Source organism: Anabas testudineus, chromosome 4 (assembly GCF_900324465.2).
Source record: "Anabas testudineus chromosome 4, fAnaTes1.2, whole genome shotgun sequence".
Taxonomy (NCBI): Eukaryota; Metazoa; Chordata; class Actinopteri; order Anabantiformes; family Anabantidae; genus Anabas; species Anabas testudineus.
Window position 1 is genome coordinate 245,402 of NC_046613.1, and position 25,332 is coordinate 270,733.

Genomic DNA, 25,332 nt, shown 5'->3' on the forward strand with positions numbered 1-25,332 from the left:
TGTCGAGTTGAAAAAAAATTTGAATATTGCTGTTTGCTTTGTTGTAAACATACAGAGTGTGAAGGAAGTATGAATGATATTAATTTTCGATTTTTGAGGGGTTTTTTTTTCCCTTTATCACAGAGTTAATTATCATCTAGCTTGTAATATGTACCTTCCAAATGACAATTAGGTTGAGGTCCAGTTCATTACACTTCTTGATAATGTTAGCAACATCAGAGATTCTGTCTTCAGTGGGGACAGAGGTCTGACTCTTGCTGCTGGATGATGTCTTGGATGATGCTATATTCGACTGGTGACTGGTCTGACAGCAACGGAAAAAGAAATCTCCACAGGGTGTGAAGGAACTGATGATCTGCATGGAATCAGTAAACAGTGGTAAGTGAAAGGCAAAGTGGGGTGAAAATCATAAAATATACAGGTACATGTAAATCAAATAAATGTGTAGACTTTACCAGAATGACATCCATACGAACTATGCATTATACTATTTAGTAGTTACTGTAGCAGCGTGCCATTTCTTGCATGTTGCGGTGGTTACCTTTACTATAGGGATTTGCTGTTGTGTTGCACCTCTGGGTCATCATTTAGATACTGCTCAATTGCATTTGCATTAGAAACCCCTCTAACATCATGACGGTCCTAGTGAAAATCATTTTTATTTTTTTGCAGTTACCTCTGATAGTACCCCAGACCTGAAAGGTTTCTGATATGATGTTTTCTTTTTGGGGCATAAAGATTTGGGACAATTTAATGTGTAATGTATATAGAACTAAAATAAAAACAAGTGATCATGTCTGATCACTAAGCTCCAAGAGGGACACATGACAAATATTACAAAACATCAACATAAGAATATTACATTTAAATGTAGTCAACTGGCAGATGCTTTTATCCAAAGAAATTTACTTGTGATGCAGGCAAGCAAAAAAATCTAAGTCAAGGAGAAAAACATTAAATATTTTCTCCTATAGCAAAGTGCTATAGGAAAAAATATTTCTGTTTCATGAAGTGCAAGTCCAAGATGAGACAGACATTGTTTTCTATTAAGATTTAGGATAATATACACACAACATTGCTATTAGCAACATCAATTAATCAATTAACATTAATTTACCCGTTCATTTCCCAGGTTTAGGTCTGCAAATGTGTACTTCTCTACAGCACCCAAGCTAGCTAAAAAAACAATAAGACAACAGACAAAGCAGTCAAACTCATGCTTATTCAAAACTGTTATCTTGTATGTGGTAACAGAAAATTGCAGCATTTTTTGTTTTTTCCCCAGTATAAATTACCTTGGTAGGGTGTGCATCGTGTAGCCTTGAAACACAGCTTGGCTCTTTCTCTGCTGGTAAGCTTACAATCTGCAGTAGAACAGACAGAAAGAGATGTTTAATGCAGCACTAATGTTGCAGCATTGTGGGACAATTGAATATGTGGCCATTCACATCCACAATCAGATTCCACAGTCTGAGATATCTGTCACCAACGTAAACTTCTTTGAGGTAGATGAATATAGGAGGAATATTAGTTCAATTCCAGATGTTAACTGAAAAAGAAAAAAAAAAACATCTTCACATTTTAACTCCATGTGCAACAAACCATTGTCCTCGCCCGGGTTGATACACTTATGGAGGCGCCAGTGTTGACTGCTGCTAGACACCTGGACAATGTGGAACTCGCGAACGCCAGCTTCACTCTGAAAGCCAACAGGAGAGTCATTAACACAAAGTTTCACCTGTGTCAATTTGTTCAACTTGAAAGCAAAAGCAAAAGGATGCCTACTGTGGTAAAATTAAATCAATCAAATAATTCAACCCTACCGAGTTTGAAAGGGCGTACACATTAAATATTGTGTGATCTAGAATTTTTACAATTACATTACTTGGTTGAGTAACAATCTTTCTAAATAGCAGACCTTTGCAAGATAGCTATATTATTCCACCCATCTAAAATTGCTGTTTTTAAATGAAGTACTATATGCTAGATCGGGGGTCACTGACAGGCGGACCGCGGATCCGGACCCAGAAGCTGTCCCATACGGACCCGGAGCTACAGACATTACCAAACGTTTTGATTCCAAATCTGGCGGGACACCTTAATTTTAATCGGCACGGCTATTTCAATCTTTACGGTATATATTTAGTGGACGCGAGAACTGCAAAAGGAAGAGATAAATATAAAAATGTCCAAAAAGAGAAAAGTGGACAGTGAAAGTAGAGTTTTTAATCTAGAATGAACAGACTCCTTTCTGTTCTTATTACCCACTGGGAGCACTAAACCAGTGTGTCTGAGATTTATAGAAACTGTGGCTCTTATTAAAGTACCAATGTCAAACAGCATTATGAGACAAAACACAAAGGTTTTGAACACACATACCCACACAAATCTGAAGTGCGATCACAGAAAGTTGCTAGTCTCAGAGCCCAGTATGACCAGTCCACCAGGATCTTGAGCCACATGCTCGGTTTGATGTTACATAATAATACATTTGTCAAAGGGATTTTGAATTGTACTGAATTAATTAGATTTGACAGTAAAGTATGGATTACATGTAGACTACTTAATAATATATCACAGTAAATAGTTAGACAGTTGGGGGTGGCTGTGGCTCAATAGGTAGAGCAGTTGACTGCCCATCACAGGATTGGTGGTTTAATTCCCGGCTGCCACGTCACATGCCAAAGTGTCCTTGGGCAAGATACTGAACCCCAAGTTGCCCCCGGTGAGTCAGGTCAGCTGCATAGCAGCTCTGCCATCGGTGTGTGCTTGCCCATGTGAATGGGTGAATGAGACGCAGTGTAAAGTGCTTTGAGTACCAGCTAGGTAGAAAAGCATGTTATAATTTTAATCATAAAAATATACACGTTATGCCACTCTTCAGATCTCTGCTACTTTGTGTAGCTGCCAGCATCAGTTTCAAAGCCCTGACCCTTGCATACAGAGTGGTCAACTCAACAGCACCTGCCTAGCTAAACTCCCTCATCAAGGTCTACAATCCCTCCTGCCAAGAGCAAAAGATCCCAAGCTGAGCTCTTTAGCTCACTGGTTGCACTATGGCGGAAAGCACTTCCAAGCTCAGCAACCCCACTTTCAGTTTTAAAAAACAGCGGCACAAGGACAAAAAAAAAAAAACAATCTTGCATTTGCACCTCATTAAACAGACATGTATTTGCTTGCCTTGTACCTCACTTCTCCTGTTTTGGGGGTGTTTTGTTGCTGCAGAAAGTGACATCATGGATTCTTGATCCATGAAATATCAGGCCTTTCTGAAGATAAATGTGCTGGGTGGCCATAAATTCTGATTGCAACTGTAAGTATTAACTAGAGGTGTGCAGCATACTGTGTATCTTACCGTATTGATGTTCTCCACATCAATAAAGACCAGTGTTCCACAGTTTCCTTTGTTATCTAGACTATGATGTGAAGCACTGCTGCGACATGCCGATGCCTGCACACTCAGAGACCGACTGGCACAGATAAAGACTGTGTGACGTAACACCCGATGACTTAACAAAAAGACAGAGAAGAAAGAGACAGAGATGATGTACTGTAGATGGGTTCAATAAACAGTGGCCATCCTCACAAATGAAGTTACACACAATTCACTATTTACCCAACATTGCATTGATAAACATTAGAATTGGCACACGGACTATACGTGGAAATTGTTGTTTCACAAAATATCTTTAAAGTGAAAGATTAAACATTAAGAACATGAAAAAAATCCTGATGAATGTTTGCAGCACATAATTTGGTCAGATGGAACCTAAACAAATGAGTTTGGATCAAATGGGCTTCAGCCAGTTTGCTACAGTCTAATATGTGAATGAGCCAGTGCAAAAGTTTAAACTTAAACACAGATGAAGCTCTCATGTACCTAACAAGTTCCTGGAAATAACCTACAAGATCGATAACCTGTGTGCACACATTTCTACTGAAATTAACAGACTTTATTCTTATAATTGCAGGTGTGTTTGAGCCATTGGCACACAGATACAGGTTTGCTGTCTTGTAAATACAAACACGATTCACTTTAATTTAATATGTGAGCTTGTTCTTCATGATACAGGCTAAGCATGTTTGTGTAAAGGTTTATTATTATTATTATGCATATCTTTCAGTTGATTTAATTTGTACCTGATTTTGTTTCCTTTCTCTGTGCTCTCGTAGTAGAACAAGAAGTTGATTTCATGGACTCCCTCCTGGTCTGGTCCTCTGAGCCAGAGAGGCAGCTGAGTGGATTCCCCTGGTTGTAGCATGTTGCCATTTAATGGGATCTCCATTACACCTGATGGCTGGCTGAAATCTTCAGCTGAAACTAACATTTCAGTTGCCACGAAGTCTGGCTGAAGGGGCGTGGCCAAGGTTTTATAGGCTGAGCAGTTTTCAGCTGAAGTTGGACTGAGGGGCGTAAGGGGTGTCGTTGCCTGACTACCAAAGGTGAAGAAATCAGGGTGTGTAGATGAAACTCGTAGACCGCTCAAAGCAACACCACTGACATTACAGAATTCAACATAGGCCTTCCTGATCTCACCACACAGCAGAGCAGTAGGAAACTGCAGGAAGAAAACCTGACAAGCACACACAAAAAAACACACAGACAAAAAAGCTTAACTAAGAGGCAAAACTGCATGACCTTCTGTTTATATCAAGAAGAATTCATGACAACATCAAAGGATTGTAAACAATAAATGGAATATCATCGCAAATTCTCAAAATTATCTACACATTTATCAAAAATGTTACATGCTAGAAATAAGTAAATCACATTAAAGGTAAAACGTCTTAATTTGGTGAACGCACTGGTATAGCATAACTCGTAGTAGTGCAACCTTGCAGCTGATAAAACCTACATTAAATTTGATTTTTTTGAAAATAAAGACCCATATCAATGTGTTTAATTTGTCTTTGGAAAGACATCTGGATATTTTGAATTTGATAGCAGCATCACATTTCAAAAAGCTGGAATGAGGTAACAAAAGACTGGAAACGCTCAAAAAAGAAAATGAAAGACTAAAACAAAATAAATAGCTAGCACCAAATTGAACATCTCACAACTAATAAGGTTAACAAGGTAGACAGGCAACTAGTTTTAGAAGGTCTCTCTACATTACATTTAAGGTATGGGAGTGAATTAGAGCAGAACTATGATGTACTGCCTACACAGTACAACTGTCTAGGCCCCAGTAATGTTGAACAATATATACAGGTTTGAGAGGTGCAATCCAAACACGGTAAGGTTTATATCAGTAAAACAATGCCAAACTACTTTAAGCAAACAACTGTCATGTACTAAAAACATTTGGTACATTATAAAAGTGAAAAATATGTCAAAGGACACTCTGAGCTGCTGAGCAAATGAAAACCTATATCAAACAAAGGTGGAGAAAAAATAATTAATAATGTAATTTTTGTATATTATAAAAAATGTTTATGAAATCAGGATTGCTGTATGATGGATGGATGGATGGTTGGATGTTTATTCATCCCCAAAGGGAAATTCAACTGCCCAGTAGCTCACAAAGAAAACAACCACATTTCCACTTCCTCAACAATAAAAGATTATTGATAACTGGTTTAAAATCTAACATTGAAGTAAATTTAAGTTAAAAAATAAATCAAAAGGATATTTTCCCTTCTCCCATTCAGCTGGGTTGGGTACAGAAATATATGCAATTAATTGATTCATTAGATTATTCCATTGCTGAGCTAATCTGAGGTCCTAGGTGTGGTGTGCCTGTGAGCTTATGTCATTGTCACAGTATTGCAAACTAGGCAAAGTATGCTCGTCTGTTGTTTTATGTAGGAAAGTAATTAAATAATAGTAAATGCATTTAATTTACTAAACATAAAATTACTTATATTGGGTTGGGACAATAAAAACTAATAAGGACATCTTTGGTCTTCCTAAGTAGATATTTGAGAATCTATTACAATTGCAGTACTGTCTCCACAGTTACAGGTACCTCCATCAGGGGCATGGGTGGTGTTATGATGGGATTTAGACGTCGATCAGGACCATGTTGAACCGACATCTTGTCCTCTTTGGTCTGGTTGAGTCGTGGGCCCTGGATCTTCAGGTCCTGTCTTCCATATACCATCATCGTGTCCATTTTCTGCTGGCCTGTAGATGTAAGGAAATTAACACTTTGAGTTAGTGTGGCATTAAAGAAACATCCTGAATAATTTATCCTTTTTTTATGCAATACACTTTAATGTAATAATAATGTTGTTGTCTTATTGCCTGCTGTTCTTTTCTCTCTTCTTTTTCCACTCACCCCAACCGGTTGAGGCAGATGGCCGCCTACTGTGAGCCTGGTTCTGCTGGAGGTTTCTTCCTCTAAAGGGAGTTTTTTACTCTCCACTGTTGCCTAATGCTTGTTCAAATGGGATTGTTGGGTTTTCTCTATAATTTTTTGTATAAATATTTTCTATAAGGTCTAAAACCTTACACTGTAGTAAGTGCCTTGAGATAACTTCTGTTGTGAATTGGCGCTATACAAATAAAACTGAATTGAATTGAATAAATATAATATAGACAGAATGTGTCATTAAATTAGAAGAATAATTTAATTCCCACAAGCCAAAATTCATTGTAGTCAGTTAGTTTTATTAATGTGACAAGTATACATCCAAACACACATAAAGATGATCTTATCATCCCAACTACTTTTTGTTTTCTATCCACTGCCTATAAAACTAATTTTTAAGCAATTCAGTAAGTTGAAAAGTATTTCAACTTACTGAACAGGTCAACTGGTTAAATCGGACTACCCTGTTTGGAGGACTTTTACAGAAGCAACACAGCCACGTTTTCCGATATGCTGGTGCAATCCTGCAATGTGTAACACTGTATGGGCCTGTGGCTTTAGACTTAAGCATCATGTAGTGAAGAAGTAATCATGTGTGCTGCTGAGTGGATCAACAATGTACTGATTATATTTTTTCGGCTGGCAGGTGAATTATAAATGCACTCCAAAAACTACTGCCACTTTCTTCACACAATGGTACAAGATACAGTCTGTAGAATTCAAACAGACTGATATTTCAGTTTTTCTTTTTTAGTAAATCTGCAAAAATGTCAACTGACTGTGTATGGTGGGGTCCCAATGAAAAACCTTGCCCCCCGAAACCCTTTTTTCCCCCATATTTTGCTAAATTGACACATTGGTTAGACTATCAGGGGTCTCAAGGTCGCGGCCCGCAATTGGCCCGCGGGACGATCATTTGTGGCCCCCTGCCTTAATATGAAAGTTTAATGTTAGTGCGGCCTGCGAGTTTTATATGTATTACAGTGTTGGTGCGAAGCTGAACGAACCAACCAATCACAGTGGGGTACATGGGTCTCGGGGGCAGGACATCGGCCGGGCTTAATCCAATCAGAGAAACATTTCTCGATGAGTGACAGCAGCGTTGCCATGGAGAGTTTTCAGCCTGGCTAGCGGCCTCGTTTCTATGAAGCACACGCAGACATTCTCCCAGTGCTGCGTTCACAACACTTCAAAAAAAAAAAGCTTGCTGCCCAGCGGGACATTATAAGTCAAAGAGATGCGTTTGCGGCGGGTTAAATGAAAATTAAGGAAGTCAATGCAGCCTACTGTAGTCTGCAGTCACATAGCGACACCTGTCCATCGACAATAACAGCCCCCGGTAACCCGGACCAATTAGGGTCGCACCGCTATTTGTGGGTCATTGTTTTTTATTTGCATCGCGCTATTTGTAATGTATTTTCATAGCTCTTCTCCACCTTGTAGGCTACTTCAATAAGTCGCCGAACAAGCTAAGTGGATCAACTACAGCCACTGCAGAAAGGTTTTAGGGACACATGAAGACTTCAAGTTCTACCCACTCGCTGTGCACGCACATATACAAACAAGAGCGAGCCTGCGGTCCCCGAGCGTAGGCGGACACAAACGAGTGACCTTGAGTCACCCACGAGAGAAACACATGTGAACCCCTAGCCTAAGAGCTAATTGAAGCCAGGAATGAGCCAACCTTGAGTCCAATCAGTGTGATGATGTTGGATGTGTTGCTGAAAGCTGTCCTGTCCTTTAGAAACATACACCAGTTCTGGGTTTACTGGTTTCAAGAAGCACTTCCTGATGTGAACCATGCCTCGCAGAAAAGAGCTCTCAGAAGACCTATGATCAAGAATTGTTGACTTGCATGAAGCTGGAAAGGGTTATAAAAGTGTCTCCAAAAGCCTTGATGTTCATGTGTCCACGGTAAGACAGACTGTCTACAAATGGAGAAAGTTTCAGCACTGTTGCCACTCTCCCTAGGCGTGGTCATCCTTTAAAGATGACTGCAAGAGCACAGCGCAGAATGCTTAATGAGGTAAAGAAGCATCCTAGAGTGTCAGCTAAAGACTTACAGAAATCTCTGGCAAATGCTAACATTTTTGTTGACACATCTATAATAAGGAAACCATCAAACAAGAATGGAGTACATGGGAGGACACCACGGAGAAAGCCATTGCTGTCCAATAAAAATATTGGAGCACGTTTGAAGTTTGCAAAAGAGGACCTGGATGTTTCACAGCACTACTGGCAAAATATTCTGTGGACAGATGAAACCAAAATTGAGTTGTTTGGAAAAAACACTATGTATGGACAAAAAAAGGCACAGCACACCAACATCAAAACCTCATCACCACTGTAAAACATGGCAGAGGGAGCATAATGGTTTGGGGCTGCTTTGCTGCCTCAGGGCCTGGACGGATTGTTGTCATTGATGGAAAAATTAATTCCAGAGTTTATCAAGTCATTTTGCAGGAAAACATAAGACCATCTGTCCGTCAACTGAACCACAGATGGGTGATGCAACAGGACAATGACCCAAAGCACACAAGTAATTTAACAAAAGAATAGCTTCAACAGAACAAAATATGCCCTCTGGAGTGGCCTAGTCAGAGTCCTGACCTCAACCCGATTGAAATGCTGTGGCATGACCTTAAGAGAGCCATTCACCTCAGACATCCCAAGAATATTGCTACACTGAAACAGTTTTGTCAAGAGGAGTGGTCCAAAATGACTCCAGATCGTTTTGCAGGTCGGATCTGCAACTACAGGAAACGTTTGGTTGAGGTTATTGCTACCAAAGAAGGGTCAACCACTTATTAAGTCCAAAGGTTCAATGTTTACATGTTATGTTCACTAAAAACATGAAAACATATAATGTTTGTGTAGTATTATTTTAAGCAGACTGTGTTTTTCTATTGTTGTGACTTAGATGAAGATCAGAGCACATTTTATGACAAATTAATGCAGAAAACAATTCCAAAAGGTTCACAACATTTTTCTTGCCACTGTATGATTCATGAAATCAGGGGTGTGACAACCTGTGTTTTTTAAATTTCACTCCTAGCAGCGCAGCCAGATAGTTTTGAATGCACTTTAAAAAAAATCAAAAAACATGATCCTCACTAAGGCCCCGGGGCTTGTCCAGGTGGGTGTAGGTGCAATGGAGCAGATGTATGATGGCATCATCCACCTGGGGTTGATAGGCTAACTGGAGGGGGTCAAGTAAGGGTTTGAACAAAGCCCGGAGGGACTCCAGGATCAGTCTCTCAAAAGCCTTCATAATATGTAAGGTCAGAACCACTGCTCTGTAATCATTGAGGAGACTGGGATGGGACACTGTCTTATTCATAGGAACTACACACAACTTTTTCCCAAGAGTTCCTCTTGGGTGGAAAATAGCGATTAATGGTATGTGAAAACACTCTGGGCAAGTAATATGGACCAAGTCCCACAGCCAGCAGTTCAATGTTAGGGCTACAGACATACTTTCTCACAGTTACACGATTAGGATGGCCTGTTGGCCATTCTTATTAACCTGTTGTTAATAAGAACGGCAAGCCTCCCTCTTCTCCTCTTACCGTTCTCCTCTCGCCTCCGGTCAGTGCACGGTGCTGAAACATTCTATATTACCCGTCTATATTAATCTGGAAATAGTCTGGATTAGTCACGCAGCCATGTCTCTGTAAGACACATCAGACTGCACTTGACAAAGACTTTCTCCATGCTCACCAGAGCTGTCCGTTCATCCATCATATTGTCTAGTGATCTCACATTACCCATAATCAGAGAGGGGAGATGCGGCTCAAATCTTCTCACCTTCTCTCTGTGCATCGCTCTTCCCGCTCTTTAATTCCTCCCTGCTGTTTTCTGCCTCCCTTGTATCCCCTCGTTGTCTCCCTTCTGATCTATTTTGGGATGTTTAAAGTCAACAATTCAATTCACTTCAATTCAATTTTATTTGTATAGCGCCAAATCACGACAGAAGTCATCTTAAGGCACTTTACAGACAAAGTTTGATCTTTTACGCCAAGCATCCTCAGTAAGATCAGCTGATGCCGAGTGTAAACAAAGGGGCTGGCTCCATGGTGATGGAGCAGCTGCCAGACACCGGCCTATCAAATGAGTGAAAATATGAATCCAAAGATAAAAACGGAGATAAAAACTCTCTCAAACACCATGATCTGAGAGGGTATAACTTAATTTCCAAAACCAGTTATTTATCTACACTAAAACAATATGAATAAGATAATAAAATAAATAAAAAGATATCACCGGGAAGAGAGCTGTAACCACTGCAAAACCGCTGTAACTGCAGCCCAATAGCAACATGCAAAAATGACAAAAAATCTGCCAGAAAGGATGGGGAGTGGGAAATGGTCTGTGGCCACCACCTACAGAACCCTTCCTTTATAGGGTTTGTCTTGCTAATTACCTCTAATCTCCAACTGTTCCATTTGCACAGCCGCAGATGAAACGGATTCACAGGTTGATATCCCAGAAGTGTGATGGACTTGGACTTACATTGGAATGATTATGTGCTCCCTTTATTTTATTTTTAGTTTTTTTGGTTTGGATGGGACGGTTGTTGGTATCTATTTTTTCAATTGGGGTGACAGCTGCAGTGTGGAAAGAGTTCCAGTGGTGAGTGAGGCATGTATGATGGCAGATGTAAAAGGAAACATAAGAGGAGAGGCAGGATTTGACCGAGGCTATGGGGAGGGGATTTATGGATGAGGTCTGAAATCTCTGAAACCCAAGCTGGAGAATGTCTGACAACACAGGAGAGGTTCAGAGAAGGAGAAAGGCAGCGAGTTAGAACATGGGTGCTGATAAATATTTAGATTTTTTTCATAAAGAAAATTGCACTAAACAGTTGCATGCCTCAGTTGTACAAGTGAGGGGGGTAAGGAGTCTGACAGTTGGAGAGGTTTATTTAATAATGAAAATACCGTTTTGGTACTACCTTTGGTGGAGCAGATCAGGCAGGAATAGTCGTCAGATTTAGTTTTAGCAATTGAGTCCTAGTGTAATATGTGAGTTTTGTGTATTTCTTTGTGAATGGTAAGGCCAGTTTTCCTGTAGAGTTGCTAAAGTTGTCGACCTTTATCTTTCATTGACTGGGTCAAGAGAATTAAGAAATGTTTGTTAAACCATTGTTATATTGAGCTATCAGGGGTGGATAAATAGTCTGGAATAAGAATATCGTCGATACTAGAGAACAGGGTGTCAGAAAATGTTAAATGAAAGGAGGAAGTGATCACTTATGTAAAGTTCATCAACTGTGCAGTTGGAGGGAGTGAGACCAGAACAACAGATTAAGTCCTGAGTATGTCCTTTAGTGTGTGTGTGGTAAAATCAATGTATTGGTGGAATGCAAAACTCTCACGGCATGATAAAAAAAATCTCTAGTGAGAGGAAGATTCTTACTGTTCATATATATATTGAAACCCCCTAACAATTTTATTTTTATAAGTTAATCATTTTAAAAAGTCATTGTGCGGCTTAGGGGGACGCTAAACTGTAGTGATGATGGTGGGAGTGTGTCCAGACAGTTTAAAGACAATAGATTCCCATGAATGGAAGGCTGGTACAGACACAGACAGGACTTTCCATTAAAACCGCCTCAGCAAGAGCTACAGGATTGACAAATGTAAATAAAACCTGGAGGAGTAGAGTCAATTAGTTGGGAAAATCGCTGGGGTGTTGCCATGTTTTAGTCAAACAGAGAAAATCAAGCTTACAATCAATACAGAGATCCTGGATGAGATGTCCCTTGCTGGCCCACATTGTGGACTGCTAAGACCGGAAGGGTCACAAAGCCGGGCAATGTGTCAAACAGGTAGGCCAATGTTAGCCCACTCACACAGGAGTGTGGCCAGAATTGCCTGTTCTCCGCAAAATAAGGCCAAAATTATAGTAGGACTACGGAAATGTTCATAGTTGGAGGATAGATCGTTGGCTTCAGTCTCACATTGTGCAATTGCACAAAGTTAATTTAGGACATAAAGCCGTAGACTACTTAGAAGTTGCCGTTGAGCAGCAACAGCAAGTTGCACCAGCTTCCGCACAACCAGAAGAAAACTTACTCCAAATATATTAGACATAACTACTAACAGCAAAATAAATATTAAGTAGCCAACTATAATAACAGAAAATATTAAATCTGTGAGCATTACCTTCAATGCCGGGAGACATCTCTCCAGAGGAGGCTGCAGCAAGGTAGTACACTACACCTACAATGTTCAGTTGTCCAGTTCTATGCGGCAAAAGCTGGAGTCGAGCCTGAGATAAACATTAAAAGGGATGATAAACAGCACAATAGTTCAGCATGATATGTCATGGGCCAATGGCTTGGTTCAAGCCAAATATTATTTGTTAGAGGTTTTTAAATTTTCAGTTATTTCAGTGGTATGTATGCATTTTTATAGCTAATGCCACTGCCATGATATGGAACACCCACACTGAACAAATAAACAGAGCCTTCTTATGACTCAGAGAGTCAAGCGCCTTACCACTTTGGTCTCTTCTGGACCCATGTGAAATTCCAGGATGGTCTCAGTGGTGACAGTCTCATCTTTTTGTTTTATCTGTAAGATGAATGAATATAAGAGACTATGGCTTTTATAGGTGAATATATTACAATTAATTAAAAATCACAATTTCTCAAATTAAATTTTATCAGGTTGCCCACCTGTAGTGCCAGGGTCTCCTCATTGGTGATGGTCTCTCCAGCCAATTCTTCAGTCGTTTTCTCTTCTGATGGAGAATAAGGAGTGAACCTCCAGAGGAGTGAGAGTTTGGATAGAGCCAGAGAAACCTTCAAAGGGTTCCTGAACATCACCTCCACTATGATAGGCTCTGCAGAGATAGACTAAATGAGGGCCATGTGCAATTTAATGATATAACGGTTCATATTATGATTCTTCACGTGTCAGCAGAGGGGCCCCTGGGTAGCCTACCGTGGCCTACCTTACCATGGAGACCCAATTACCACATCCATGATGACGAAACTGCATCCTCATTGTCATCCCACCTCTCTCTTTAGATTAACTGTCTGTATCTCTACTACCACTTAGAATTCTTCGTGGACTCAAAACTTTGGACCTGCCCCAAACAGACATGAGAAATCTAACCCACCCCAAATATAAATACATTTATTTAAAAAAAAAGAGGGTTCTGACCTGACAAGGATGTGAGCACATGTGTGATGCAAACACCGGCAACACGTACACGCTGATGTGTCACTAGCTGTGACCTACTTATACTCTTCGTAAAAGAGTGAAAAGAGACCTAACCTAATTAGACTGAGCAGAATTTGGACCTGTGAGGACCTCTACTACCACTACCAACACACACCCAAGGTGGACTTCTGTACTTATGTTATCTCTCTCTGAGTGCAAAATTTGTTACTCTATATTGTGATATGTTTAACAGTATACATACAAGTGCTGTAATTCTACTCCTAAGACAAGCAGCTGTCAGATTTTGTACTGTCTATATGTATTAGTCTAGATACCAAGTTCCATGTCTGCCAGGACCTCTTACCCTCCACTACAGCCAGTGGGTTGCGCAGGTTGTCTGTTTTACTGTTAAGGCAGAACTGGGTGGGCAGGAAATTTACTGGGACAATCCCCCGGTTGGCAGAGGCCACAAGCTGCTCCTCTAGCTGGCACCACATGGCTGCCAAATCCTGGTCATACTCCTGGTCCAGGGACACATGAGTGGCTGCTTGCTTCTCCCCTACACACATTAATTAATTAGAATAGGAAATTCAGTTGTTATAGTTGTATACTCTTTCCTGTCACACAGTCATTCCTCTGAGCCCCATGTTTGTTCCAAAATATAAATTCTATTGTTACTGTTCAGATCAGACTTGTACCCTTTCCAATAAAAAGTCGGCACCTGAATTTAACTAAGCAAATAGGTAAGAACCTCCCATTGAATAATAACTGCATGGATTATTTTTCAGCTGGCATCAGTTGTTTAACCCCAACTGATGCAGTGATTAGCTTCTCATTTCTTAAACAACCATGTCAAAAGACACACGCTGTGGTCGTGGAAAATTATTGGCATGCATCAAGCAAAGGGATTGCTGAAACTACTAAAATTGGGTTAAGAACTGAGGAAGAGACTGATGAAAGAAAGGTCATAGGATTCATGATTTGCACCACACTGACTTTACCTGACAAAACTAACAATGTTGCTGAGTCACTTGCACTGTTGCAAACAAAATAATTTGTCAGCTTTAAGGTTTGCTCATGCATTATAAAATGACTATTAACACAGATTAAGTCACATACCGACTGGAAATATGGGTTCAAGGTCAAAAGTTTGCACTCTTGTAATCATCAAACATTTCTTTGGATTTCATTAGGCTTGGAGATCACAAATTGTCAATTAGTGCATTACCTTCTGCAAGACGGCGTTCCCGTCCAAAATAGACCCTTGTGGCTGAGCTGTTGATACAGGGCAGAGGCAGATGGGGTAGGCTGACTTCATTTTCCTCCATCACACTCTGAAAACCACAAAGAAAACTTATTTGTGAACTTGTTTGTGAACCTATGTAAGTCTATTTAATTTAATTATTCCTTATGATAATCTAAGGATCAGCTTTGAGTCCCTTCTTGTTTGCTATGTTGATTGACAGGCTGACAGATGAGGTCAGACAGGAATCACCCTGGACAATGATGTTTGCGGATGACATTGTGATTTGCAGTGAGAGTAGAGAGCAGGTGGAGGAACAGCTGGAAAGGTGGAGGTTTGCTCTGGAAAGAAGAGGCATGAAGGTCAGTCGTAGTAAGACAGAATACATGTGTCTGAACGAGAGGGATCAAGGTAGAAATGTTAGGTTACAGGGGGCTGAGGTGAAGAAGGTGCAGGAGTTTAAGTACTTGGGGTCAACAGTTCAGTGTGATGGAGAGTGCGGAAAAGAGGTGAAGAGGAGAGTGCAGGCAGGTTGGAGCGGGTGGAGGAAAGTGTCAGGAGTGTTGTGTGACAAAAGAGTGTCAGCAAGACTCAAAGGAAAGGTGTACAAGACAGTGGTGAGACCAGCTCTGCTCTATGGGTTAGAGACGGTAGCAGTGAGACAGAGACAAGAGGCTGAGATGGAGGTAGGAGAGATGAAGATGTTGAGGTTCTCCTTAGGAGTGACCATGTAAATGTAAATGTAAATGACCAGGTTAGACAGAATAAGGAACGAGTACATCAGAGGGACGGCTCACGTTGCCTGTGTTAGCGACAAAGTCAGAGAGGCCAGATTGAGATGGTTCGGACATGTTCAGAGGAGGGATAGTGAGTATATTGGTAGAAGGATGTTGGAGATGGAGCTGCCAGGCAGGAGGGCAAGAGGACGACCAAAGAGGAGATATATGGATGTCTTAACAGAGGACATGAGGTTGGCTAATGTTAGGGTAGAAGATGTTCATGATAGATTTAGGTGGAAAAGGATGATTCGCTGTGGCGACCCCTGATGGGAAAAGCCGAAAGAAGAAGAAGAAGAAGATTCCTTATGATAATCTGTCTATATACAGTAAATGCACTTACAGCTATTGTTTCTTTAATTTCTATATTTTGTCTTACATCATTCTTACAAAACAATCCTATCCATCTAAATCTTTCAGAATGACATCTGTGTTATTAAAATGTGTAAATAATTAATAAAGGCACTCATACCATAAATGTTACCATACCATATAGGTTCTGAAAAGGCATGTACAGGTTTTGCATATTTGTCCAAAATATATGTTCATCCATCCATTCATTATCTATACCTCTTATCATGTTAAATTTCCTAGCTGGACAGGCTGCCACTCTATCACAGGTTTGACAGGCAGACAGACAACCCTTCACAATACATATACATGACCACAAATCACTTGGTTCCATCACTGTGAAAATGTGTATCTGGTCCACATACACTTCTCAAAAAACAAAAAGGATGTCACATATGTTCCATTGCCAGGTTAGCCGTGTCTCCCAGCACATTTTCAGGAGCACGAAGGAGATTCCAGGAGACAGGCAGCTACTCTAGGAGAGTTGGACAGCGCTGAAGAAAGACTGATGTGTTCCTTTAATTGTTTCTTATTTTTGAGTTGGTGGATGAATGTGGCAGAATATACTGAAGCATTGAGTCTTGGGTAATGTTATTCACTCAGGACTATGGTTACTCATACTAACTCAAGGTTGTCTGTATCCTGTAAAGTCATATAGATTACAAATTTTATTTACCTTGTAAACATATAGATATTCTCTGAGGAAGGCGCCCTGTTGTGTGGCTGTCTGTCTACTGCCATTGGTCAGGATCTGTCTGAAAGCTGTTACAGCATCCTTTGGTTTGTGAAGTGTGAAGGACTGACGACCAATTGTGAAGTTGATATGGTCCTCTGCCAAAGACCATCCCCTGTCCTTGTACACCTGCATGGCTTGGCAGTAAGAGCGCAATGCGTGCCTCCTCTACAAGAAAGATAATTAACACAAGAAATCAGGTTTGAAATGAATAAAACTGCAGTTTAACCTTAACAATTCTTGTCTGCATGTTTGTGCTATTTAAGAACCAAAATTAACAAAAAGTTTAAAAAAAGATTACCTGTCCTGCTTTGCTAAAACGATGACCAGCCAGGATCATATGGAAAGCAAACTTGCGCACCATGGGATTACGCATATTAATAAAGCAGTGGGCAGCCTGTTCCAAGAGCAGAGCACTGCGCAGGTCAGAGTCCTGCACCCAAAAAAAAGGTTCCAATAACTTTATAATATACACATTTCTCAGAGATAAGAGCAAGGAATCAGCTGCTTTGAAGAATAATCTGGGCACTTCTTGTCAAACAAGTCCTGCCTATGAGGAACAACAGGTCTTGCAGACTTTCAAGCATTACAAAGCTAGAATTAGTCCTTGTCCTGATGCCATCAATAGCCTCCTAGAACTCCTAGAGGAATTGTGCTGAGAAGCTTGGTCACATTTTCACATACATTTTCAATTTGCCAGCAAAGGGTGCCAACTCTGTGGAAACAATTGACTATTGCTAAGCTTAGAATGAGTGAGCCTGTAGCATTAATCTTACTGGTTATGAAATCTTTTGATTAAATAAATTAAATTATTTAGAAAGGTCAGATTAAGCCACACAGGTCAAATTAAGCCTTTTGGACCCCTTGAAGTTTTCCTATAGAAAGCAATAGGGGAGTGCAGGGTGCCACCATAATACTCCTTAACTAGATCTATTAACACCTGGAGAGGAATGGAAATCTCTGATTTCTGCAAACAACAGAAATTTGCAAACAACACATCCAGCCCCACCTGATTGGTGGTGAACAGTTTGATTTAGATGTAAATGTTGTTGGCTGGATCTTAGACTTTTTAACCTGCAGGACTCAGAGTAACCGGGCACTTCTCAGACCAGACCAGGCCGGGTAACCAGTTCTTGGAGTCCTGGTTGTGTCGAACTTCTTCAATTTGAGAATTATGGAGGCCACTGTGATCTTGGGAACCTTCAGTGCAGAATTTCTTTTGCAGCATCCCCTAGATTGCCTTGCAATAATCTCATCTCTGAGCTCTGCAGGCAGTGTATTTGACCTCAAATGTTACAGTATGCACTAAATGTAGATTTATTAGAAGAAAAAAAATTCAACAACTGTAGTATCAGGCTGCAAGATAAAAAAATTAAAAAAAGAAATGGGGTCTAAATACTTTCTGAATGCACTGTACATAGCCATCATAGCATTGCTTAAGAAACAAATTTTATGGTGGCCTTGCACACTACTGTATCTTTTGGAGAAAGAACTAAAGTCCATGTGTGTTTCCTCACCTCACTGGTCATCTTAATGAGGAGAGTTGCAGCATCTGAGTATTTTCCCTGACTCTTAAGTATCTCAGCACTAAGTAAAGCACAGCGCTCAGCCAACACCATGTTCCTGTGCAGGGCAGAAGATATGCTGTTAGGTGAAATACACATAATATAAACAGTTACCCTAAACTCATTACTGATGAATTAGCGAACTACAAATATTGTAACATAATGGATGTTAGAATTAGAAGAAGTATTTTGTTTTGTGTCATTTTATAAAAAAAATAAAATATTACAATAGATACATTTTCGATACATTTGCCATAAACAATCGTGTGTACCATCATGCAACCTTGTGGTGAAGAGTTATATATTATATGCTTGATTAGAATGCACTTTTTTTTTTTTTTTTTTTTTTAAATCACACTGACTTCTGACTAATGTAAATGAGCCAGAAATATTAGACTGTGGTCTTGCACATAATGACTTACAGTCTTGAAAGAGTTTTTATTTAGTTTCTTCACTAGTTCAGTGGTTAATTAGCAGATTAGATGTGGTAATAATTGCAGATGTGCTTGAATGTTTGAAACCACTTGAGCCTGGTTCTCCTGGAGCTTTCTTCCAGTAAAAGGAGTTTTTCTTGTCATCTAGTGCTGTTCAAGTGGGATTGTTGGGTTTTCTCTATAATTCTGTGTACAGTTATATCTTGTAAGGTCTTAAACGTTAAACATTGTAAAGTGCCTTGAAATTACTTTTGTTTTGGCTTGGTGCTTTAGTAATAAAATTTAAATTAACTAAATTGAAAAAGAAAAAGTCTTGAAACGGAACTAAACACAACTCTAGATACTATTAAACATCCTTTGCCTAAATTTTCTTATCAAAAGGAAGACAAGTATTAAAAATGGGATTCTGGGACACAATACATTCACACTCAAACACCATAAAAATACATTCACACTCAAACAGCTGAAACTTCCTATTAGGTACAAAAATATTATTTCATTAGGTCATACTTGCAGACATCCTTATAAGTCTGCATTGCTGTGTCCATGTAGTGTGCTGGATACGGTCTGGGAGCTCCAGCTTGCAGAAAGGCTGACACTGCAGCCATTTCCTAGAGAAGAATTAATGAAACACACCATTGGTCAGTTTAATTTGGTGTTTTTTTTAGATTTTTTTACTAGTTGGAATATTAGATTTAATGTTGCTAGGCCTGGAATCTTAAATGTTCGTCTCTAATCGACTTTGTGGACTTTTGTAATATATTAGAAACAATCTACTCTTTTACAAATAACAGTGTACTTTATTGTTACTAATAATAAGTGTATTGGTTTATTTTGTGTATTGTGAATTAGTAAATGTGAGCTGAGATTTAGTTTTTTTTTTTTTTTTTTTCTTCTAGAGATTTTGATTTTTATACTCCTACTGTCGGCTCCTTACAATGAGCATACACTGCCCACCAAAAGAAAAAACAAGTCAGACACTCTAATATTTGGTTAGCTTTTGTCAGTTTGTTTACCTTTGATTGTGCCACACATTTGCCGTGGTATTGTTTCAATAAGTTTCTGCAATGTCACATTTACTCTTGTCCAGAATTGCATTCATTTTATTTAGTAGTTTCAGCAATCACCTTAGATGTTTTATTTGCTTGATGCCTGTCAATAATTTGACCCTTCTGAAACAGATTAACATCTTTTCCATGACCACAGCGTCTTCCGACATGGTTATTTAAAAAATGAGAAGCTACTTTCTCCATAAGTAAGGGTTAAATAACGTGTTGCCAGCTGAAAAATAATCATCAATTCAGTAATTATCCAGTGTGAGGCTCTTACATTGGATAAGGCTGGCTGGTTAATTAAATCCACATGTTTTTTTGGACGGGCAGTGTAGTTAAACCTGGAAGGGGCACAGTAAAATTCTTCGGTGCATTCTAGCAAAACAAGTAGAGCTGAAAGCTTGGTGAGACAGCTCATACTGTGATCTCTGTTACTAGCCACACAATTAAAGTACTGAACAATTACATTAAGTCACACATGCAGTTGACATTCCATTGTGGAACACACCAGTGTGACTTAGCTCTGTCGCAAATAGAACCACAGTCTCAAGTGCAAGATTACAAGCACAGCACAGCAAAACACTGCATTATTGTCAAAAAAACTCCTGTTAGAAAGTCCTGCCTAACCCTTTCTTATACTTTCCTTAAACTGACTAACTTTCTTTGAAAAAGTCAAATCATGTTGCATCGTGAGTTGAGTACTGAAAAAAGTTTTAGACAACTTACAACTCTTTTCATTTGCCTGAAACTGTTTAATCTAGCTGCTGTCTCTTTAAAGACCCCCCTCAACCAAAGCTAATAATAATAATAATTTAATCATGTTGTTAACAACTTCTTAAATAAGAACCCATCACCACAATATTAAAATAACAACTGAAAATACAAAAGCAGCATGACCGTTTTAATGTAAATTTAAGATGTGGGTTGAGAAAGTAAAGTTACCAACACATGGTGCTCATAAGGACAAATGGATAGGTATATATGAGTGTGTGTGTTCTCACCAGTGACCCTGCAGCATACAACATGGCCTGGTCTGACAGGAAGTCTTTTTTGGCAGTGTGGTAACAACTGTAGGCCAGCTCGTAGTGCTGAACCAGGAAGCACAGATCAGCCATCTTCCTGATCTGCAACTCAGGGGCTTCTGGGGGATATCTGACATCACAGAAAATAATCATCAAACTAGTAATGTACATTTATAGTGTAGCATAGTGCCAATATATACAGTACATGCCCAGCAGCTAATGGTGTGTTATTTATTAGTCTAATCTAATGCGTAATTTTAAGGATGTGCGAGTTGAGTTGTGTCATGTTGTTTAGTAGGACAGACTACTCAGTTGCCCATGTCAGGCCTAAACCAGCCAGACACCAGTGCAAAGACACACTCAGCAAACGTCCCATAAATCCTTCTGCAAAAAAAGTGCCTTATGACAATAAAAACAGCAGATGGTACAACATAACAAATGCTGTCATTAATTACATCACAAAAGGTAGTGCTAAATTCAAGCAGTTTGAGAGAGGTTTCAAACAACTTTTCTATACTTTAGGCCAAGATACACCCTGGCAGAGCAAAAATATTAGAATTCAATAACTATAAATTTCCTAAGTTGTATAATTCATGTTGTCAAAGTTAGTTGCAGAAGGTTTCACATTTTACAAATATTGTCGACTTATTGTTTTTGACAAAATGCCAGAAAATACATTTTTGGACCGTATCACACATCCTACAGTGTGCTGCTGAAGAACTTACTGAAGGCCACATGAGCTCTTTGGTTCACTGATGCTCTTCTCAGGAACTTTCCCTCCACCAAACCACTTTTTAGTTGCAGTGAACAGTGATCGACTTAGACCCTTCCTGGAGATCAGCTGTGGACAGAAAAGTATGTCATGTGCCTCAGTGCTGAGAGGATGTTGTGAGTTATCAGTTACTAAAAGTTGAGGTGTTAAGGATGAAGTACTATTGGAATTCAATACACTTTTGAAGTAGCTCTAGTGATTACCAATGCTCATTTATCCCAATGTTTCAGTGTGTTGGGGATTAAGATTTGACGTGGCACCTGGTCATTGAGCTGTCTGATGTTCTTCTCTATGTGTGGCAACAGGCCCCTGAAGGTAAACTCCTGGATGAACTGTCTGATACGATCATGGTCATTCAGGGTGAGACATGTCCCATGGCTCACTGAAGCTCCTGCCAAACTCTCTGGATCTCTTGCTTCTTTCTTTAGGTTGGTGTTAACAGCACTTACAGTTTGCAGGTTCCCCGAGCTGCTTACTGTGTCCAGCTGGAGTGGATGGCTTTCAATGCTGTTTGACACTATGCCTGATAGAAAACATTTTAAACAATAAACTTAATCACAAACATGTGACATTTGGTCAGCATTGTTTTCTCCTTTCCCTCAGACTTATTTTAAAAAGCGTGGCTCACAGATTTTGGTGGTGAGGCACTTTATAATCATACAGTGAGTATGTGCATATAGTAACCCTATGCCCACCTCCCACCCAATAGCAAGATTACTTCCTGTGCTGATAAACTGTAATTACAAAGGTTGACTCACATTTTTTTTGTTTCATTACAAAGCCAACATTTTGCATACATACTGGACGGACAGCTAGAGGAACATGAGGACAACATGAGGAGAAAATTGGTGAAACACTGTTTAAAAAAGTTTAGATTTCAAAACTGCCAGTAACACACTGAGGAATTAATGTTAACAATATCACAGAAACACACAGCCAGGAACACATTTAAACTGTAGTCAATTTCTGCACGGTCCACGATCAACCAAAGTTGGCAACAGTCTCCTAGGTGCAGGCAAACATGTAAAATGTGTTTGTATTGTTCCAGTGAAAACAGGCAGAAACATACAGAAAGGTGGGTTAATTTATCTGTGATTGTCTTAATGTTTTCAGAGTTGTTAAATTGCCTGACCTTTCTCTGCTGAGTGCTGGCAGTCTTCTTCAGTTGCACTGAAGTTGTTCTCAACAGCATCACTGATTGTAGTTGGAGCTACATCATTGAGCATATTCTGCAACAAGGTATACAATGTTAACAAGACGCATTTTGGTACACAAAATGGACTGATCCTCCACCTGATTCATGCTTTCCAGGAACTTGAAATTTCTAAATTTGTGCATTGCTAAAAATAAATAAATAAATATATGATTCATGTAATTACACATGCAGATTTTAGGCCTGGAAACGGAATGAAATGACATCCAGCTTAAAGGAGATTTGCAGGTTCACCACTGGCCAAGCTTTGTCTTTAATAGGGCGTAAGTCAAGGGGATGTAGATTTTTCCAAAGCTGAAGCTGACCGTTGACACTACGTTCAGTTCATGTGGGTAAAGCTACAGTGTTTACCTCATTATGCAGAAAATTTCTGTGCAGGTATTGACTCCATGGGTCTGGAATCTGTTCATCATCTTCACTTGAGAAAGTACGAGAGTTAATTTTCAACAGATAGCAACCCTGAGGACCATATCTCTGTTTCATATCCTCATACAATGTATCTGCCCTGAAGAGAAAGGAGGAACACTGGTCAAACATGCAATATTTTACTAGTGATAAAAGCAAATCAATAAAGTAGCAGTTTTTTTGCATTCTAAACATTTTTACTTTTACAACATCTGATACCATTTAAATAAAGAAGTAGAAAAAGAAGAAAATTATTTCAACATAAATTGGAAGATTGGCAGAAATGTATATGTGTGCAGGGGGGTACGAAATCGGAGACCACACTAAAAAAAAACATCACATTTTCATGTAAACCTGTCAACAGTGAGATAAAGTGTGACACAAAAACTGTTCTCAGTAAAAAAAAAATTTATGAACATTTTTAGATTTACTTTGTGAACCTGCAGTTAACATCTTTACTATGTTAACGTCGTTGTACAAAAGGTTACAAGTTGGTATATGTTTTTTTTAATAAAATAAATTTTTATTGGTTTATCATCATCATCAGTGGAGGGGGGGTGGGGGTTGCAATAATTTTACTGAGTTGTAGAGGATTAAGTCTTTAAACCATTTTTCAGAAAGGAATAAAATGTGTTTTTAGACTGCTCATCAACCTATGAGACCACTACCTGAGAAGATCAAATTTACCTGCCTGTTATCCAAACATATTTTAATAAAAGTGATAAACTCATATATGTTCATACAGTTAACGTCACAAATTTGCTTACATTTTTACATTTTTTCCAGTTTTACATGAAAATAATAATTTTTTAAATGTTTCAGAATTAAGAGCCCCACTGTACACAGTAAGTTTTTATCCAGTACCTCTGTTCTTCTCCCTCGTTTATGTCATGCAATAACACGTAGTACTTGAGTGTGTTGGGGATAAACCACTTGGGGCTGCTGTATTCTCCACTGTGCTGAATTCTGTGCTGCTCCTGAGAAAGCTTGAGAAATTGCTCAACAGGCACTGCCTCAGTGGATGACACCACCAGTAGGCCTGTCATGATCAGCTGGTCAAGGATACAACTTTAAACCATGGAGATTCATCAGAGAGACAAATAAAACAAACTCACAACATTTTTGGAAAGTAAAAAATTTGGAAAGGCACACACCTCTCTATAGCCTCACAGAGGGATGATACATTCTGTAGGTTTCCAAGAACACAATGGCCTCCACAATTTTCAAAATGGAAGAAAGTTGAGAGTACATCACCGTACAGAAACAGCACTGGTAGAGGTCATTAATGATCTTCTATTAGCATTGGACAGTGGACCTCTCTCTATATTCACCTTGTTAGATCTTAGTGCTGCATTCGATACCATAGATCACAACATTTTATTATACAGAATGGAACATGTCATTGGGGTTAAAGGAACAGCACTAAAGTGGTTTAACTCGTATCTATTAGATAGATTCCAGTAATTAGTAAACACTATAAATTTCCATTGCTATGCAGATGATGCCCACTTGGATGCCCCTCAATTTCCTTCCCCTAAATTCAGACAAGACAGAGGTTATTTTGTTTGGTCCTAAAATCTTAGAGACACTATGTCTAATCACATTCTTACCCTAGCTGACTTAGCATTACTCTGTAAGGTCTTAAACCTGACACTGTAAAGTGCCTTGAGATGTCATCTGTTGTGATTTCGCACTATACAGATAAAAATGAATTGAAATTGAATTAAATTGAGTGGCTAGTAAGAAGCCATGAGAGCAGAGAATCCTGTTCCTCACATTCCGAGAGTCCTTCAGATGCTTCAAGCAGGCTTGTGTTTTGCACTGAGGAGAGGCTTTAGTTTAGCTACTCTGCCATAAAGCCCAGATTGGTGGAGTGCTGCACTGATGGTGTGTGCCAATGGAGTTTACCACAGCTGGACTCCAGACAATGTGTAAAAAAATCTCAGTAATGATCAAAGGGAATCAGAAACACCTAAATGTTTTTCCAATTGGTCCATTTAAAAATTAAGAAAACTGAAGGGTGTCTGAATACTTTCCCAATGCACTGTATATAATATAATTAAATTTAATTTGATACTTTAACCACCTTGGGAAACTTCTTGGGATATATACCTATCTCTCTCCAGTTTGGTGTTGATTGTGCGAAACATGGTCCACACATTACTTTGGCACAATTTATATGTAAGGTGCCCTTCCTTGCACCCTACCCAACCCTCCCAGGGACACTTCAAAATATGCAGAGAAAGATAATTTATTGTTGTCATTAACTGTTAAAACTAG

The 25,332-nt window shown here is 39.3% G+C and overlaps 1 protein-coding gene across 1 annotated transcript in view; it reads right to left on the reverse strand.

Moving 5' to 3' along the window:
* trappc8 (trafficking protein particle complex 8) overlaps positions 1 to 25,332 on the reverse strand; it is a 41,293-nt gene that overhangs the window by 5,721 nt on the left and 10,240 nt on the right. Inside the window, exons 4-25 of the mRNA XM_026346424.1 lie at positions 23,917 to 24,091; positions 22,999 to 23,152; positions 22,567 to 22,663; positions 21,695 to 21,957; positions 21,388 to 21,503; positions 20,642 to 20,792; positions 19,099 to 19,199; positions 18,107 to 18,212; positions 16,891 to 17,022; positions 16,533 to 16,757; positions 14,715 to 14,820; positions 13,851 to 14,045; positions 12,997 to 13,163; positions 12,818 to 12,892; positions 12,482 to 12,587; positions 5,970 to 6,127; positions 4,141 to 4,574; positions 3,356 to 3,509; positions 1,603 to 1,699; positions 1,296 to 1,364; positions 1,118 to 1,176; positions 155 to 355 (exon numbers count right to left, since the gene is read on the reverse strand). Coding sequence (XP_026202209.1) covers positions 155 to 355; positions 1,118 to 1,176; positions 1,296 to 1,364; positions 1,603 to 1,699; positions 3,356 to 3,509; positions 4,141 to 4,574; positions 5,970 to 6,127; positions 12,482 to 12,587; positions 12,818 to 12,892; positions 12,997 to 13,163; positions 13,851 to 14,045; positions 14,715 to 14,820; positions 16,533 to 16,757; positions 16,891 to 17,022; positions 18,107 to 18,212; positions 19,099 to 19,199; positions 20,642 to 20,792; positions 21,388 to 21,503; positions 21,695 to 21,957; positions 22,567 to 22,663; positions 22,999 to 23,152; positions 23,917 to 24,091 — 3,341 coding nt within the window. The remainder of the gene's footprint in view (positions 1 to 154; positions 356 to 1,117; positions 1,177 to 1,295; positions 1,365 to 1,602; positions 1,700 to 3,355; positions 3,510 to 4,140; positions 4,575 to 5,969; positions 6,128 to 12,481; positions 12,588 to 12,817; positions 12,893 to 12,996; positions 13,164 to 13,850; positions 14,046 to 14,714; positions 14,821 to 16,532; positions 16,758 to 16,890; positions 17,023 to 18,106; positions 18,213 to 19,098; positions 19,200 to 20,641; positions 20,793 to 21,387; positions 21,504 to 21,694; positions 21,958 to 22,566; positions 22,664 to 22,998; positions 23,153 to 23,916; positions 24,092 to 25,332) is intronic.